Here is a 19,045-nt window from a genome sequence, read left to right on the forward strand (position 1 = left end):
CAAAAAAGCCTAGTCAATGAGAAAGGTCAGAGGAGAATGGCCAGATTGGTTCAAGATGGCACGAGGCAACATAACTAAAATAACCATCAGCATCTCTGAACGCACAACACTTCAAACTTTTAAGTGGTTGGGCTACAGCTGAAGACCAGGAACATACAATCAGTGGTCACTTTATTGGGTACAGAAGGTACCTAATAAAGTGCCCGCTGATTGTAATGTATGCTAAACACCATTAAATGTACAAAGTCTCATGTAACCTTCACTGCACCTGGCCAGTGGAACCCAAGTTTGGTTTCTCACACCAGGAAGAACTTCTGAGGACACAGCTTCAGAATAGAGGGGGTTCCTTTCAGAACAGAGATGAGGAGGAAATTCTTTAGCCAGAGAGTAGTGAATCTGTGGAATTTGCTGCCACAGGCAGCTGTGGAGGCCAAGTCTGTATGTATATTTAAGGCAGAGCTTGATAGACTCTTGATTGATCAGGGCTGAAGGGATATGGGGAGAATGTAGGAGATTGGGGTTGATAGGAAAAATAGATCAGCCATGATAAAATGGCAGAGCAGACTCAATGGGCCAAATGGGCCAATTCTGCTCCTATGCCTTATGGGCTTATCTCTAAGAATACAGAGAGTGGCAACATTGCAGGGCAGAATCAATCTTGAATATTTAGTTAATAACAGAAAACTCAATATACAATTCTTTGCAGGGGACACCAAGATTAAACGTTATTAGAAGGAGAGAGCTAGCTGCTGATCTGGAAAATCTGCCCCTTGTTACTCATAACTGCAAGAGGTTTGCAGCATTTGTTCAACTACAATCACTCATAAGTGAAGTGCATCATTTTGTACAAGCCTCTTGAGAGTGAAGCTCCAGACAACAACAGCTGTCATACCCATGTGGCTGGCTGATGTTAAATAGTATAACAAAAGATTCACTGAGAATTGAAGATTTTTGTCTGGAAATATTTAACTACTTTGGAATTAAATGTCAAGCCAGTGCTCAGAATGATTGACAGGAGCATCCCGAGTCAAGATGAAAGTGGAGATGGGCACACCACTACAGTCCCGGACCTTATTTTGTAACCTCAGCTTTATTTCACTGAGAAAATTTGGAGAATAGGAAGACAAATAACAGAGTTTCTGTTGTTCCTCTCCATGCCTTGTGGCACATCGGGTGGCAACCTTGCCATTTATTTAGCATGTGTTTTTTTTTACAAGGCCAAGTTGCTAGCTTAACGCTCAGCCCAGATGGAAAGCATGCAAGGAGCTGGCTGGATTCGAACCCAGGACCACTCACCTCGAAGTCTGGTGCAGATGCCTCTACACCACTAGCCGGCACTGTTTCTGTACATCTAACGTATTCAAGAAGGCCTACCTTGATAGATCTGTAGGCCTTGAAAGAGAAGTATTGGAAAAAAATTCTAGTGTTTGTGGTTTAGGCCACAATGTTAGCACAAAGAAAATCAGGAATGGATTAGGAATCAATACTGAAGCAGGACGATCATTGTCCAAGATACCAAGTCTACAGAAATTTAAGGAGAAAATAAGGGCTAAGCTAAGAAGGGATTTGAATATACAAAATTGTTTGATCTTGAAGTAATGTAGGTCAGAAAACACTGAGTTGAAAGATAAATGGGACAAAGCTATGCTGAGTATCACTAACTCAGTCCCTGCCTTTCGAAAGCAGGTGTATCCCATCTCTTATAATCCCCTCCAGTAATTTTTTCACTGATTTTATATTCACCAGCCTGTAGTTCACTGGCTTGTCCTTGCAGCCCTTCTTAAATAAACACAGGTGTCATTGGTTTATAAATGGCATGCCACCTTCTGCCTGGAAGAATACATATACTAGATCAAAATTCACTTCACCCAGCCTTTTCCCTTTACAAAATTTTGCCAAACAGAAAAAATTCTTGGAATGTATTCCATTAGTGAATCAAGCAATACATATTTCCTTCAAGTATTACAAGAGCTGAAAACTGATAAACACAATTGCTCATTTATCTAAACTGGTCAATGGACCAGAAGATAACAGTAGTTCTTTAAAGGTTAATTATATAATTAAATCCACCTATTTTATAAATAATACATATATTTTGTCCAAGTTGTAATCACAGCTTTCCTTCTGGTTTCTTTATAGATATTTAAAATTTGCTTCTTTAAAACATAGCATTACATACAGTACAGAAACAGGTCATTTGACCAAAAAGTCTATGGTGGTGTTCATACTCCACTTGAACCTCCTCCCATACTCTTTCAACTGAGAGCATAATTTTGTACTCCTTCTGTCACATATGTTCATGAGGCTTACATTCACACACATCTAATTCTAACAACTATATTTCAAATCAAAGTGAGTTTTTCTGGAAGAGCCACTGGAAAGAAGAGACTGGAGTAAAGACAGACACACAAATGCTGGTGGAGCTCAGCAGGTCAGGCAGCATCTATGGAAAAGAGCAGTCAAACTTTCAGGCTGAGACCCTTCGTCAGGACTGAAAAGAAAAGGGGGAAGATGCCAAAATTAAAAAAAAGGGAAAGAGAGAGACTGGAAGGTGATAGGTGAAGCCAGGTGGGTGGGAAAGGTCAAGGGCAGAAGAAAGAATCTGATAGGAGAGGAGAGTGGACCATAGGAGAAAGAGAAGGAGGAGGGGACCCAGGGGGAATTAACTGGCAGGTGAGAAGAATTAAAGGTCAGAGTGGGGAACAGAAGGGGGTGGGTGGGGGGGGAAGTTTGTTCACCGGAAGGAGAAATCGATATTTATGCCTTCAGGTTGGAGAATGCCCAGACGGAATACAAGGTCTTGCTCCTCCATTTTGAGGGTGGAATAAAGATCATTGAGAATGCTCCTCAGATTTCTATCAAGATCCTCCCAGTGGGTAAGGATCCAAGTTTGCATTGCCTAAAATAAACTTGCCCTTCACACCAATATGATAATCAAGTCAAAATGGCAAGTGTAAACACATTACCTCTTTCATTTTGTCCATTTCACTCTGCAACACCTGCTTGGAAATGTCCATTTCAATTAGTTTCTGTCGAAGATCTTCATTTTCTCCTTCCAGCTTTACTCTTTTCTTCTCAATAGCTTCCAGCTCATTGTGAAGCCTTACAGAAACGTCTTTTGAAACCTGTACACAGAAAGTACAGTACTCAGAACATGCACTGGCAGGCTGCCGTTTTTATTTAATAAAGCCTCATAAAGCCCCACTTGTCTACTGCAATACAATTAGTCATAAATTCTTTTTGAACCCCCAACTGAATTTCACTAAGTGCAGTCAGGGCAGGCATTTTGAATTTCACACACACAGACTACATCTATTAGTTCCAAGAGGGTTTTGTTTTACTCCACTGCCAAAATTTGGTGAACAATGTATGATCTATTGTTTAAGGTGGGAAGTTAAATTTAAATATTACAAAGATATAGATTGAAAGACTGACTTCAATGAAATACTGAGGCATCAGGGAATCTGTGTAGGTTCACAATCATTCTAACCGCATCGCTTGACAAAGCTGAGTGACAATACTGGCATATAAAAAAGCCGAGACTGTGCCATTTGAAAGGTCAGTAAACACATAGTTAATCTATCTCTGTGTTATTCAGACCTTCTGAGCTAAACTTTTCTGCCACCCAAATACAGATTTTGAACATCATCCTGGTCAGTTATCATGGGTTGAAAATTCTGCGGTCAAGAACAAAAAGGAAATGTTCTTGGGACAGAAGGCATGACATATTTCTCCTCAACTGATCGTGGAGCATAAATACAGCTGTCATAGAGTAATCCAGGCAGAACAACCATAACCTTCCAAGGGGAATAGTTTGAGATGGAGTGGTGTAATCTAGAAGTTAAGAAAAAGCCTTAAAATAGATTAAAAAAATAAAAGGCAATAAAAACCACCCATGCAGACAATAAAATGGTTAGTAAAGTACAAGTTTCATAGGGATTGTAGTGCTAATATTCTTGTAATTATGAATAAACAATTTGGCTCTCTCCCAGAATACTTAAATCTGTGAGAATTCTGGTTGTTCCATTTCAAATTAAATTTTCAGAACTGCAGCTGTTGTTACCCTGCATTATTGCTAATATCCAGGTGTGAAACAAGTTATAATATGTTTAATAGAAGAACAGCCATTTCACAGCTCCTGATCTGAATCAATGTTGTGAAGAGGAATGCATATATTTTGGGTTCTCTTTTCCAACACATTTAATACTTAAAGTGATAAGGCAGACCATTTAACCCAAGTAAACACGACTTTGGAAATACATAACTATGCAAGTGAAAGCTGCCAATAATGAACTAATCAGGAATAAACTGACCAATCCCATAATAACTCGATTTAGGTCAAAGCTTTGCAGCTGTGAGTGATGGTAGACACACATCAGGGAGTATCATGAACATCCCCAATATCGTTACAACCCAATATGCTACAGGGGTGACAAGGCTGAATGAAATGCATACATCCATTGTCAAGCAGATGATCCCACTCAGTATGCTTCCAACAGCCCACTATCACAGAAGTTAGACTTCAAGCAAACATATTCACCCAATGTGACTTCAAGAAAGTTTGAAATAAAGGCTATTGACCTCATACCATCGTACTGTCCAACGAAGGGTGATGTTGAGGTGCCAACAGAGCTGCTTCCTCACAGCTTCAGCAGCCTAGGATCAATTTTGACTCTGGTTAACTAACTACGTGGCGTTCACATGTTCTCCCTGTGATGAGATGGATTTCACCAGGGTGCTCTGGTTTTGTCTCACTGTCACGGGATTAGTATATAAAAAAAATGGGTGTGCTTCTTCGTCAGCACAGACTTGGTGGAAGGAAGGACTTTCTTCTGTGCTATACCTTTCCAAGATTCTATACCACCATAGCTTACACTCCAGTACAGCCGTCATGGCCTTTGCCAGTGGGCAGAAGAGATGCAAACTGGCATTTGACAAAGTGTACATCAAGCAATCCCAGTAAATAGAAATTAGAAAGAAAACTCTCCAGGGACTAGAATGACAGAGATTAGTTTCGGTGGACAGTAATAACAGTCCCAAGGTATGGCTGCACAATCTTTTATGGCACTATCCTTGGCCCAACAACCTTTAAACATTCCATCAGTGAACTATCTTGCATTAGTATATGGTAAGGTTCAATGATGCCTGCAAAATGTTCAACTCAATTCTCTTCTCGTCAGATAACGAAACAGTCCATTGTCTAAAACATATTCAGGCTTGAGCTGATAAAAGTGGCAGATAACATTTGTGAGGCCAGCAATGACTGAATGAATAAGGGGGGGGGGAGGGAGGGAGAGAGAGAGGGAGAGAGAGAAACCTCTCCTTCAAAATTCAACAGCATCATCGTTCCCAAAGTCCCTCCAATATCATAGAGGATAACAATGGCCAGATGCTTATATAGACTATGAAGATAAATACAATAGCTATTGAAGCTGGGTATTTTGTGCAGAGTAACCCAGCCCTTTATTTTCCAAACCATTTCCACCACCTACAAATAATAAATCCAACTGTCTTGGAAAATTCTCAACCTTGAAGAGTGCAGCTTTGTTGAATGCTGAAGCTCAATGTCATACAGAGCAAAGTCGGCACCTTATCCACTGTCATGAACATCATCTGCTCTACCACTGGTAAACTGTGCTTATAGATTCCTATAAGATTTATGTATAAGCTACAATGTACCCTGTAAGAACCTGCCAAAACTTCTTCAACAGAATCGTCCAAACTTACATTCTCTATGGCTTAGGACAGTGGCAGCGGGTATAAGTAGGTTAGGTACACATGTAGATTGGGTTCCAAGAGATACATCAACATGGTTTAGAAATATATTGGAACTCTTTTGTTATTGTGTCAGTGCCTTCAAATCCCGGATTAAAACAGCAACACAAGGGGCTGCTTTAGCAGCATAGGTACCACGGTAGCACAGCAGACCCCAGTCAGTACAGACTGTCAATAAAACGGTATCATGGTTAGCATGATGCTTTTACTACTCGAGATAGCAGAGTTAGGAGTTCAGTTCCAGTGCTCTCTGTAAGGAGTTTGTACACTTTCCCTTTGCCCTTGTGGGCTTCCTCAGGTGCTCCAGTTTCCTCCTATATTCCAAAGCTGTACAACTTAGTAGGTTAACTGGTCATTGTAAATTGTCCTGTGATTAGGCTGGGGTTAAATAGGTGGGTTGCGGGCAGTCCCAGATAGGCCTGTTCCTTGCTGTATCTTTAAATCAGGGGTACCAACTTTTTTTATGCCACGGAGCTTTAACATTAACTGAGGGGTCTGTGGACCCCAGGTTGGGAGCCCCTGCTCCAAATAAATAAAATAAATTAAGCAAGCAATAAGACAGATCACCATTGCATCTTCAAAGGCACTCCTGGACTGGTAATGTTTGCTGGTCTTCTCAGGAAAGAATTAAAATGAATGACCCAACGGGTCACTTTGTAATACTTGATCATCTACATACATTAACATTTAGAACACCCACTCTCTGCTCTAAGTTGCTATGGATTTAATTTACCTCACATCACACCATCACAAAGCAGCTGACCTCAGAATCAAACTGAAACTTTGAATTTATGACATGGAACTCTCCCAGATTTTAATTCAGTCTGGAGAACTCAATACCACAGACTGCAAATACAGTCTGTATATCTCCAATATTACATGGTCAAGGTTTTATAAAGAAATCTAATAGATTGATAATTTATGGGGCTCTGTTATTTTAACCAAGAATTCCCAGTTGAAACAGTGGATTGATCTTGCTTTCCAACTAATGTACACATTTATCATCGTTTCCTTGCTTCTGCATAAATAAATTATTTTAATTTGAACAGTTGGGTCTTTAGTGTGCTATTTGGAACTTTTCACTGGAAATGAGGAAAAACTGGTTGTTCAATGTGCTCTCCACTATGACAAGTGGTTAACTGTCATTCCACAACCTGCCATTGTGGATAATGACATAAATTTTAGTCCATCTGAACTTTGATTTACTTAGAAGTCTATTTTTGCTAAGACGAATAAACATTGATTTTAAAGTTTATTTCTAGCACTTATTTATTGGCTCTTAAATGTGGCTAATAGATTTAACACAACAGTGTAGTCGGTGTAGAAATGACTTCACTACAATATTGGTCCCCATTAGAGACTAATAATTAGTTCAAAAAAGACAAAAGTAAAATGAGATTGCATAACATATAACTAGCATCTATTAGTTAGGACTCTGCAATTCTTCCTTTGCATTGGCTATGTATACATTTTACTATGAAACAAAATAGTTTTGTTAAAATAATACACAATACTTCCAGAAGGTGAAAATTTTACCCCAAACTATGACCATATTGGTCTCCTTTGGTTTTCTGTTTTCGTTTTTGTTGCCGATTGGCAAGTTGGGGGTTGGGTGTTTAACACTACTGTTACCATTCTCCAGATGGGTGATATGTTGGGTTTTTGTTCGAGGGAGTGGTTTGGGATTTGGGGGTTGATGTTCTTGTCGGTGTTTTATCATGTGGGCGATCTGTTAGTTTTTTTGTGTGAGAGAGGGGATTGGGGGTTTGATGTTATTGATGCTGTTTTTTATCCCCCATGTGGGCATTCGTATTTTTGCGAGGGAGAGGGCTGGGAGCTTGAAGTTTGCAAGTTTTTGTTACTTTGACTTTTTGAGCAGGGGGTGGAGTTGATGTCTTTTCTTCCAACAACTTCCATGGTTTTTCTGTTTCATGGCTATCTGGAGAAGACGGATCTCACAGTTCTATTCTGTATACATACTTCAATTAGAAAATGAACCTTTCAACAAGCTGATTTATTAAAAAAAAATCAATAACACTGTGAAGGGTAGGAGTTTGGTTTGATGTTAAGTTAAATAATATGTACATTCTGATATGCAAATTTACACACACTTATTTGATGCTTGGAGCTGCCACTGTAGAAATTAAATCCAGTAACTCATTTTTGCTTCTAATACAATCACCTAATCTAAACTTATTTCCAGCAGGAGCGTCACTAGAAGAGAGAGAATTTATTCATTAGAAAGCTGTTTAATTCAATTAGTTAAATTTGAAAGAAATTTGCATTAGCAAGACTGATATAAGAATAAGCTGCTGCAAAAACTACTTATTTTTGTTATTTATCCTGCTCGCAGTAAAACTGGTGAAACTGGTATAGCTTATCCTTGATAATTACTCCTTGGTGAGCTACCACTCACTTCACATTGCATTATCTTTACAAAACTAAATTAAAATGGGCAAGGTTCAGTGAGTACCACACAGTGTCCCTCAGCGAAATTCATGAGTTCCTCAACCGTCATTCTTAAACATCTTTGGGCTCTTTGAATCTTACTTTTGTTTTCTGCAGTGTCAATGAGCAAGCATGAAATGCAATGTACAAAACCAGTAATGAACTTTAGATCAGAAGCAACTTCCCTGGCATATTTCTTGGTAATTATTACCAAACTGAAGTATGAAATAAATTATCATTTCAACGTTTATAGTAATAATCACTATGTATGAAAAGGATTTGCATACAACTGCTTCAAAAGCTAACAACCACAAATTCCTTTAATGGCTAGCAGTGCTCCTGAGATTGAGCAACCACCAATGTATAAATTGCACATCCTCAAACCAAGAGACCCAGGCAAGAATACAGTTCAGTCTTTTGTAAATAGGAGGTGGCAGTAGTGGCTACAGATTGTCTAATGAGGGGAAAAAGCAACTTAGTGACATGACAACACACCAGCTCCCACTGCCTATGCAGGAAGGGCTATTTGGAGAACTTCAAGGTTTCTATTTTGTTAGGTGTTGAAGAATCAAAGCAGATCAGTGCTCACGCCTGTCTCAATCATCAAAATCTTATTTGGAAAGTGCCTTCAGCAGTAGTTTTGGTCTTCATTAATGCAAGTAAGTTACCCACTGTATTTCTCAACAGTCAGTTCAGTATAACTAAAGGATCCCAAAAATTTAACAGTGGGACCACTGCCTACACAGATTGGGCTCAAGTTATTCCACAGAAACCATACCTCAGAGCAGAATGACAAGTTAAGCAATTGAATTATTTGCTTAAAGCTTTGAACTTGGTGATTTAAAAACTTTCATATTTTTATAATTATTCCAGTCTAAGAAAAGGTCCTTAAAATTAAAGAGAATCCTTTTCACATTTTAATATTCAAAACTAGCATGTGTCTGCAAATCCAACCTGGTTAAATGCCAATTTGACATAAGAAGTGAACCAGGATAGGAGTACAGTTGTGGTAATCCCAAATCTCACAAATCTCTGTGTAACTCAAAAAGGAGATATTTACTAGAAGACCTCTGCAGCAATTGTTATTTCCTAATGACACAAATGATTTCTAACTGGACTATGACTCTTTGAATCTGCACTGGGAAGAGTGAAGACCATTCTGTACCTTCTTCAAATTCAACAATACATTTGAAAATATCTTGAGCTTTCAGCATCTTTAGTTACACATCCCATCAATTCTCTCTCAAGCTTCTTTGCCATCCAAAGATGGCATTCCTTTAGCTCCATGAGTAAGTCTGAGAACCAAACTTTGTCAGGAATAGGAGAAAGAGCAAGAGACCAAAAGCTCCAGCCTGCACTAGCCTGTTGCCTGGCACATTGAGGGGATGAGGGGTATGAAAGGAGCAGTTGTTCTCAATTAAATCCAATACATCAAAGAAGCTAGAATGTCTCAATCTGTGCTGAATAGATGTTTCCCTCACAATGTACACTGCATGGTATTTGTTGAGGAAGTACTAACTGTTGTAAGGCATCATTGGATATCCAGTTTGTGAAAACTAGCTTATTAATACAGAGGTTGATGTCTACTTTGAGAGGCTACAAGATAAATGGTTGCTACTAAAAGCTCTTAAACCCCAGTTGGCGATAGCATATGTTGTTTATGACTTTTGTGCTTGGGAGATTAGTGACAATGATCAATGTGTTTTGCTTTTGATGAGCTTTACATCCCATCATACAACTAACTCACTAACTCACTTAGAACTAAGGAGAACCAAATCCTCGGCTGTCTGATAACCAGCATGTAACTATACGTCATTCAGATCCTTTTCAGGGTATATTTAGAAGGTATGTCACCTTAATGAAAACCTGAAACATTGGGCAATATTGCCAAGGACCTGCAGCACTGTAGAATTAAAAACTCGATTTCATTGTTGTTTTTAAGATATTGGGCTCTCTTGAAGGCTGGATTAGATACTTATTTACTAGTAAACACAATAAGTTACTTGTATCTGCATTGTAGTCCGTTTGCACATTTATTATGATAGCTAGTCATGTGGGTGGGGGCATGGTAAAGAGAAGAGTATTCATGCTTTGTTTTGTGCAGTTTAGAGCTGGGGACCGCCAGGGGTGTTATCTTTTGTTGACCACTTAATTACATTTGAAATTGCTTAATTTAACTTTGTTTAAGTCTGCTTAAGTATGTTTAATATTGCTAGTTTTAGTTTCATTAGTTCCATCACTTCATGATCGGTTGTTTTGCTAGTTAGTAATAGAAAATCAAATACATTTCTTAAACTTTTGTAACATTAATATTGTTTCAGATTAGGGGGCCCATCGTACAGGATAACTCCCCATGCTTAGTCTCTAGCAATGGCGTTGATTTTTGAATTTGGTTCCCAAGAAGAAACCAAACCTGACCACTGAAAAATCAAGTAAATAATGTACTCTCATTGAGATTACAACAGCAAGATTTTTAAAAGTATGTCTAAACAATTCATTACACAGTATTAGCGTTCACACCCAGTAAACTCTTCTGTGAGCTTACTTATTGCAATAAAGTTTCCTTGACAAACTCATTCAGCCACACCCTGTCAACAAACACTGAACAGGAAAATGTATAGAAAGATTTTTACTTAATTAAAGATGAGATATTTAAATCATGCAAATAAAAAACAACTTGAATAAAGAACCGCATGCTCCCTTTTGATATGCTCCTATCATTTTTCTGGGTATAGTACTCAATAAATTATAATAAATACCTTTACATCTTGTTCTAAACTTCGGATTAGTTCTCCATCAACTTGGCCTGTTTGAGCTGCTCTGAGGCTTCTTCGCTCAGTCTTTCGTAGTCTATATTGAAGGATCCGACATGTTTTATTCGCTCTGTCTAGTTCTTGACGCAGTTCCTGCAGCTGATACACATCTTCTTCCAAATAGATATCCCTCATTTCCAACATCTCAGCTCGAAGTTCTTCAATTTCATCCTAACATCAGGAAACATCAGTAAATTTTGTTTTAAAAACTAACTGGCACAAAAAAATCTAACACAAGGCAGAAAAATAAATACTGTAATAATCCAAAGAACAATTAATTCAATGCAGTGTAATATTATTTTACATGTTATGCTTCAATCCTCAAAGGCTGTTGATAATTTTAATGTTGTAATTGCATCTTTTTTCAGTCCATCTGTGAACAGGAATGAAATAAGCAATATTAAGAGCATTAACCATTATTTAACTATAGAGAAAAAAACTGAACCATATGTTCAATTGTTTGAGATATGCATGTAAAAGACTTAATTACAATTTTACTTTTCTTCACACTTAACTCAAGATCCTTAGCTTTCCCACAATACTCTGTCATGTAAACAGTCATAAGGGGATTGGATCAGAAGCTTATGGGATATCATCATAAAGTATTAAGCTTTTTTTTCTCCATCGTTCTATATCTTTTCACTCGTAATTGTTTTGTTACTTATTCAGAGAAAGTGGATACCTCCAGCAGTGCCAGTGTTAGCTGTCCATTCCTAATTGCCCCTAACCCGTTGACTGAGTTCAGTGTCACAATATTGGTAGATCTAGAGCCACATATAGATCAGATGAGGCAAAGATAGTAGACTTCTCTCCTGGAAGACATAGTTGAACCAGATGGAATCTTAACTACAAAATTCTAGTTCCTTTGCTGCTGTTACTGCGATGATTTATAATTCCAGATTTACTTGATTACTTGAATTTAAATTGCCTAGCTGCTCTTTGGATGAAAAGTTGTGGCCGCTGCACCAAACACTTATTAAACAATTGTATACCCAACCACAATAATGCAAAGAAGGGAAAACTTGCATAAAGTGATTTGTTGGTACTCCAGCATCTCTTAGAAAGGATCGATTGAAAAAAATAAACAAATATTTACATTTTAAAAACTTTTAAAATAATTAAGCCACCGGATGGACAGTAAATTTCTCCAGATTGGATGGGAAGATGAATGGCAATGTAATAAATAGCAGATTTAATAAAGCATGCTAATAACTTTGAGATGTCCTGGCTGCTTGAAATGCAATTAAATGATCGTGCGAGGTGTGTCTTTTATGAAATGTCATCAGTGCACTGAGCAGCGACGAGCATCACAAAAATAGGAGCTTCACATCCATGAATCCCACAAAGAAGTGGGACTGGGTGAGAACAGACGTCACTGCCTCCTGTGATTAGCCCAGCTGTAGTCAGCAAGCAACTCAATATGCTTTCTATTTTACAGTAACACTCCACAATTTATTGGGAAAAAGTTCTATCCAAATTAACCATTCACTAAAGGTAAAGAAACTAGAATCATAATCTAACCATTGCTCCCACACTTGAGCTCATGATTTTTACTGGTTTTGAAAATTAATTCTACACAACATCAAGTTATTGAGCACCGGAATCTTCCCAGGGACAACATATCATTTTTAGATACTGAGCAACCAAGTTTGAGTGCAGGTTTTCTGGCTGCCTAGCAATACCAGATGCACATACATTTGGGATTTGTGTTGGAATAGACAGAATTTAAATGATCACAGGCAGAATGATCAAATAACCTCAAACATACCGCTTCCTGTGAGTGCAAGGTGGAACTTCAATGCCAAACTGTGTGGGGTTAATTGATGAGGGCTACGTTTTTGGTAAGGATTAGCAGATATATTCAGGTCTATTCTTCAACTTTACAGAAATTAAACAATGCTCCTATAAACGGTGTAAACACCAGGAGTAAGATTTACACTTAAAAGAATGCAGACTATTTCACAAACATGTTTTAAAATGATCACACGGATTTCTGCCGGGTTCTCCAATTTCCTCCCACATTCCAAAGATGTGCTAGCAATTTAACTGACTACTGTAAATTATCCCTCAGTGGAGGTTAGTGGCAAAAAAAATCACAGTTGATCGGCAGGCAAAATAGAGGATGCTGCAGGACCTCAGGGAAAGACATAGCTGTAGAACAGGATTTATGGGATTTTTGCTTCTGACAATCACTACAGTGCCAAGGGCTGAATACCTTCTTTACTTTAAATGGAAGCTTGCCTTTTTTTCTTGCAAATACACAAGTGTTTTCCTTTGATTTAATACCACCTTTAACCTCTCCTGTCATATACAGTTAAACCACTTTTCATTTTCTGTTTTGTGCCTCAAAAAATGTAGACAGGCTACAAGTTATGCATTATTTCTTTAAGCACTGTGATTTGTGCACTATCACGTCATTTGACATACATTCATGAGTTAGGCAGATGCATTACTCCAGCCAACCTGACCATCATACCTTCATAGTTTTCTCTGTTTAGACTGCAAACCCTAATTTTTGACTGAACATTTTCGGACAATGCAGAATCCTCTCAACATTACGGTCACTCTTTCCTTTTCATTAGGGCAGCACAGTAGTGTAGTCGTTTTACATCGCTCGCAATCAATGATCGGGGTTCAATTCCCATCACTGCCTGTAAGCAGCTTACATGTTCTCCCCGTGACCACGTGTCTTTCCCCCAGACACTCTGGTTCTCTCCTACATTCCAAGACGTACGGTTGGGGTTAGGGTTAGGGTTAGTGAGTTGCGGCTATATTAGCGCTGGTTAACAGAGCGACATTTGTGAGCTGCCCCAAGCTCAATCCTTGGACTGCTTTGGTCATTGATGCATTTCACTGTATGTTTTAATGTACATGTGACAAATAAAACTAATAAAGATAATCCAAAATTTTCCATTATCCATGTATCATTGAGGATATATTTTTAAGGCAGGGCAGTGTGTGACTAGGAAGGGCACTAGCAAGTTATGTGTCCCTTGCCCTTGGGTTTGGAAAACACTGGCAAGGAAACAATGGGAAGTCACTGCAGTGTATTGTGTTAAATGTTTGGGGTGGTAAAGATTGCTTGTTTTTCCCCCATTGGATTTGTTCGCATTTCCGCAAGTGGAAAGTATCCCAGGAAAATGGACAGCATTCCATCTCACTTTGAACTTCTGCCTCGTAACTGACAGACAAGCTTTGGGGAAATCATGAGGCAAGTCATGCAAGGACTCAGTCTTTTGATTTGGTCTTCCAGCCATTGCATTTGAGGCTGGCCCAACTAATCTTTTGGCCAAAGGTGACCACTGAGAGCTTGACTATTTGGTATGCTCCCTGATGCAGCCACAAAAGTCCCGTTTCTGCTGGTGGAATTGTATCCGACTGGGATGACAGCATCTTGGATTTCACTCAAAGTTGACTTTAGTGAAAGATGATAATGATGCAGTAAGAATAACTAAGTTTCTGAAACGCTGCTGTACAATAATGAAAACAAGTGCATCTACTTAACTGGTGAGATTTGATGGTTAAGAAAATAAACAAAGAACTGATTAGAATGGATTTAAATGAGCTGTAGAAATATTAGCAAGAGAGATATTAGATTGAGGAGCAAAAAAAGGAAAAAAATAGGAAGAAATATTTACTCAGATTCAGAAAAAAATTTACAACAAAATAATTCTCCACACAGTTACAGGCAAAATTAAACTGACCATCATCAATAATTTCTATATTAGAACACAGGATAGGCCATTCAGCCCATAATGTTAGGCCAATCTAGATGTCAAATTATATCAAATGTCCTCCGCCTGTATATCATTAACCAAACTGCCTCTGTGGATGATCCCTCCAGTGCGTACTCTCTGGGGAACACACTCAAAATGCTGGAGGAACTCAGCAGGCCAGGTAACATCTATGGAAATGAATAAATAGGCTACATGTCAGGCCGAGACCCTTCACCGTGAGCGCTGATGAAGGATCTCGGCCTGAAACGTTGACTGTTTATTCCTTTCCAAGATATTGCGTAGCCTGCTGAGTTCCTACAGCAATGTCTGTGTGTTGCTTTGGATTTCAAGCATCTGCAGATCTTCTCATGTATGTGGTCCTCTCTGAGTACTGCTGTGACATTTGTCATGATCAGTAGTGCAGCCCCTCCACCTCTTTTACCCTCCCTCCCCACATCATATCCAAAACAAAACTCAGGAGTGTTGAGCTTCTGTCCCTCGTGTAACCAGATCTTTGTAATGGTAACAACGTCATAATTCGATGTACCGATCCAGGCTCTAAATTGATCTTCCTTACCCATAACACTCCAAATGCTGAAATAAATACATGAACCCCTGAGTTGAAATACGTTTATTAGCATTGAACTTACTATGCTTTGAGTTTAACTTGACATACCATCTCACTTACCCTTAACCCTACCATTTATTAACCTGCTGTTATGGATCCCATCCCCCCGCTATTTTAGTCGACTAGTAATTAGCAAAACAATCTTAAATGTACACTTATTTTACTCATTACTAGGAGATATCCTGTAGTGAACTTAATGGACGATTCTAATTCAAAATGAGAAGCTAACAGAACTACAGCAACCCAAAATGGATTACTGCAAAATTGTAAACTTTTCCATTAAAAACTGCTGTCTGATTTGCAATTTATGTAGATCATGTATCATTTACATGGAGTTAAGCTTCCATCAAAATTTGGGCTAAAGTGATCTTCTAAATAACTGACAAATTCAGCACAGTTTTTTTTTTAAGTACCTCTGCTGTGCCGTGCCTAATAAGCAGTTTTATTAAGTGAGCTGTGACTCAGATAGGAGCACCTTTGCATAGGTCAGGAGGGTTCATGCCCATCCCAGAAATTTAACTGCATAAATCTAGGTTAAGATTCTTCTGAAGGAGTGAACGAGTCAAAGGCGTACTTCTTGAGCGAGAAGTGAAGGGAAGAGATCCCATGGCAGTACTTTAAATAGCAGAGGTTATTCCTGGTGTACTGGAATATATTTATTCCACAGTTAACATCACTAGAATGGATTATCTGGTCATTATCACCTTGTTTCCAAAGGAAGACAGCTGTGCACAATTTGCAGTTCAAATCAAGTTTATTGTCATTTAAATATATTCATGTATACCATCAAACGAGACATTTCGGACCAGGGTGTAAAGCACAGTAGTACAGATAACACACACATAACACACAATAATTTGGGAAAGCAAGAATTAAATCTACAAATGAATTATGCACAAAGTAAACTGCATAAATTAAATATTGTAGATTAATCAGTGATTTTGAATGCGATGCGGCAGGAAGTTCAGAAGCCTAATGGCCCGTGGGAAGAAGCTGTTCCAATCCTGACCTTCCTTGTCTTTATGCATCAGCCTCCTGCCTGATGGTACAAAGTGAAAGAGGATACTGGGCGGATGGGTGGGATCGCTAATAACACCAAGGGCCCTGTGTAAACAGCGCTCCTGATAAGTGTCCCCGATGGATGGTAGACAGATCCCAATGATCCTCTTGGCCGTTCTCTCAGTCCTTTGTTGGGGCTTCCAGTCTGATGCTCTGCTGCTCCTATACCGGATAGGGATGCAACTTGTCAGGACACTCTCAATGGTACTCCCGTAAAATTCAGTTAAGATGGGGGGGGTGGCAGTGGGGAGCCTTGTTTGCCTCAATCTCCTCAGGAAGTGGAAGCGTTGCTGTGCCTTCTTATTTAGGGAGGTGATATTGAGGGACCAGCTGAGGTAATGTGTGGTGTAAATTTCCAGGTGCTTGGTGCACTTAACTCTCCCTATGAAGGAGCCATGTATTTGCAGAGGGATGTGTTTCATCTGCACCTTCCTGAAGTCCACAATCATTTCCTTGATCTTCTAGGTTAAGATTCCTTTGTTTCTTACTTCAGATCAGTGACTACTAGCTATCAAAAGGACTTTCTGATGTCCAGAGATCATGAAAGACTGCATAAAAATATTTTTGCTCCAGTAACACATTCAAAACGTTGGAGGAACTCAGCAGATCAGGGAGCATTTATGAAGGGAAAATAGCCAAGGAACTTAATCAGAAATCCATCAGCAGTGTGTCAGAACACCCACCAGTGGCACATCAGAATGGAAATTCTCAGTGAATTTAAACTAGGAGAAACAATAAGAAATATACACTCATGTATGGAGGGCTTTAACTTTGTGAGTTGGTTTGTCTGGACTAACACTGATGGAGGAAATAAATCTTAAATGCTGCAATTGACCCTTGAATTTCCTAGTTCCTGGCTATCATGGGGTGGATTGTGTAAAGGGATGGCTACCTATACTCACCCACAGTGCGCTGGTCCTTAACCTCTCGTGAGCAGGACTCCCAAACAAGTTCAGCAGGCAACTAGCCACCGTATGTTGATCATTGTGAGTCCTCAGAACCACCTCATGAACCAAACAAGAACCAAGCTAAGAAATGCCAATCAGTTTTACCACTGGAGGAAGCACATTTAAAAAAGACAAAATTAACCTTGCAGCATCCTATATCTTCCTTTACAGCAACACAATATTCATCTCACCATGAAACCAAAGTTTAGAGGTCTTCCCAGCACCCTACCACCCTCTTGCACATTGTACTCCTTCTAAATCACTTTCCTTCCTCAAACACCTCATGCCACCTTGTAAGTCCCCACCCACAACCTAGACTTAGCTGGAGACTCCATTCAGGTGTAAACGTAACTTTGCTGGATCAAATAACGACAGCACAAAAAGATCGTTACTTCTCTTTTCACCCGTTTATTTCTTCGAGCTCAGCCGGCAAGTGAACTTGGACCCAGCATCAGGGAGAACCTTGCTCATCTCTCTGGCGGTTCTACAAGTTCACTGCCTGATGTCAGAATTGTTAGAAGTTATAAGGCCACCGATACAAAAGAACAATCAGTTTGATAACCATTCTGGCCAAGACAATGGACTATTGATACAAAAGTACAATCAATTTGTTAGACACTCCAGCCACCTTAATTAAAGATATGTCCACCCACAGCCTCCTCTACTGTAAAGATGAAGCCACACTCAGGTTGGAGGAACAACACCTTACATTCCGTCTGGGTAGCCTCCAACCTGATGGCATGAACACTGACTTCTCAAACTTCTGCTAATGCCCCACCTGCCCCTCATACCCCATCTGTTATTTATTTATATACACACACTCTTTCTCTCTCTCTTCTTTTTCTCCCTCTGTCCCCCTCACTATACCCCTTGCCCATCCTCTGGGTTCTCCTCCCCCTCTTTTCTTTCTCCCTGGGCCTCCTGTCCCATGATCCTCTCATATCCCTTTTGCCAATTAACTGTCCAGCTCTTGGCTCCATCCCTCCCCCTCCTGTCTTCTCCTATCATTTCGCATCTCCCCCTCCCATTTTCAAATCTCTTACTTGCTCTTCCTTCAGTTAGGCCTGATGAAGGGTCTCGGCCTGAAACGTCAACCGTACCTCTTCCTAGAGATGCTGCCTGGCCTGCTGTGTTCACCAGCAACTTTGATGTGTGTTGCTAAAAGTATGTCCTACCTGGTTTACTGGAGCCACAACTTAATTACAAAGATAAGAACATCTGTCAAATTTATGCTTGAATTAAGAAAGGAATGTTCTGTCTAATTTCCATCAGGTACTGCTTTTTGTCAAAATCAAAAGGTGTGAAAAGCCTAGAGGCATCTTATGTGGATCTGGGTGAACTTTAACCCTTATCTTGCTCCAAAGAAAGCAGCTGTGAGACATTATTTAAACACACTGCAGTCACAGACATAGTCAGTACTGAATCCATTGTTTACAGGAATCTGACAATCCCCCATTCCCTTAAACTTTATCACAGGGACCTCTTGCCGTCAAGGGATCAGGGCGCTGAAAAGCCTCGATGCACTGTAGCTGTGTGTAGGTGAAGAACTTAATCGTCCAGCAATCTGGTTAAGTGGCTTTGCAACAGACACCTCTGAGGTTGCAAGGAACCAGTCAGAATGTAGGCTGTTCACTGACTCCAGCCCCCCACCACCCACTC

The 19,045-nt window shown here is 39.5% G+C and overlaps 1 protein-coding gene across 1 annotated transcript in view; it reads right to left on the reverse strand.

Annotated features, from left to right (window-relative positions):
- Positions 1-19,045, reverse strand: part of mtcl2 (microtubule crosslinking factor 2) — a 107,901-nt gene that overhangs the window by 75,526 nt on the left and 13,330 nt on the right. The window contains exons 2-3 of the mRNA XM_072241881.1: positions 10,983-11,207; positions 2,967-3,125 (exon numbers count right to left, since the gene is read on the reverse strand). Coding sequence (XP_072097982.1) covers positions 2,967-3,125; positions 10,983-11,207 — 384 coding nt within the window. The remainder of the gene's footprint in view (positions 1-2,966; positions 3,126-10,982; positions 11,208-19,045) is intronic.

Source organism: Mobula birostris, chromosome 2 (assembly GCF_030028105.1).
Source record: "Mobula birostris isolate sMobBir1 chromosome 2, sMobBir1.hap1, whole genome shotgun sequence".
Classification (NCBI taxonomy): Eukaryota; Metazoa; Chordata; class Chondrichthyes; order Myliobatiformes; family Myliobatidae; genus Mobula; species Mobula birostris.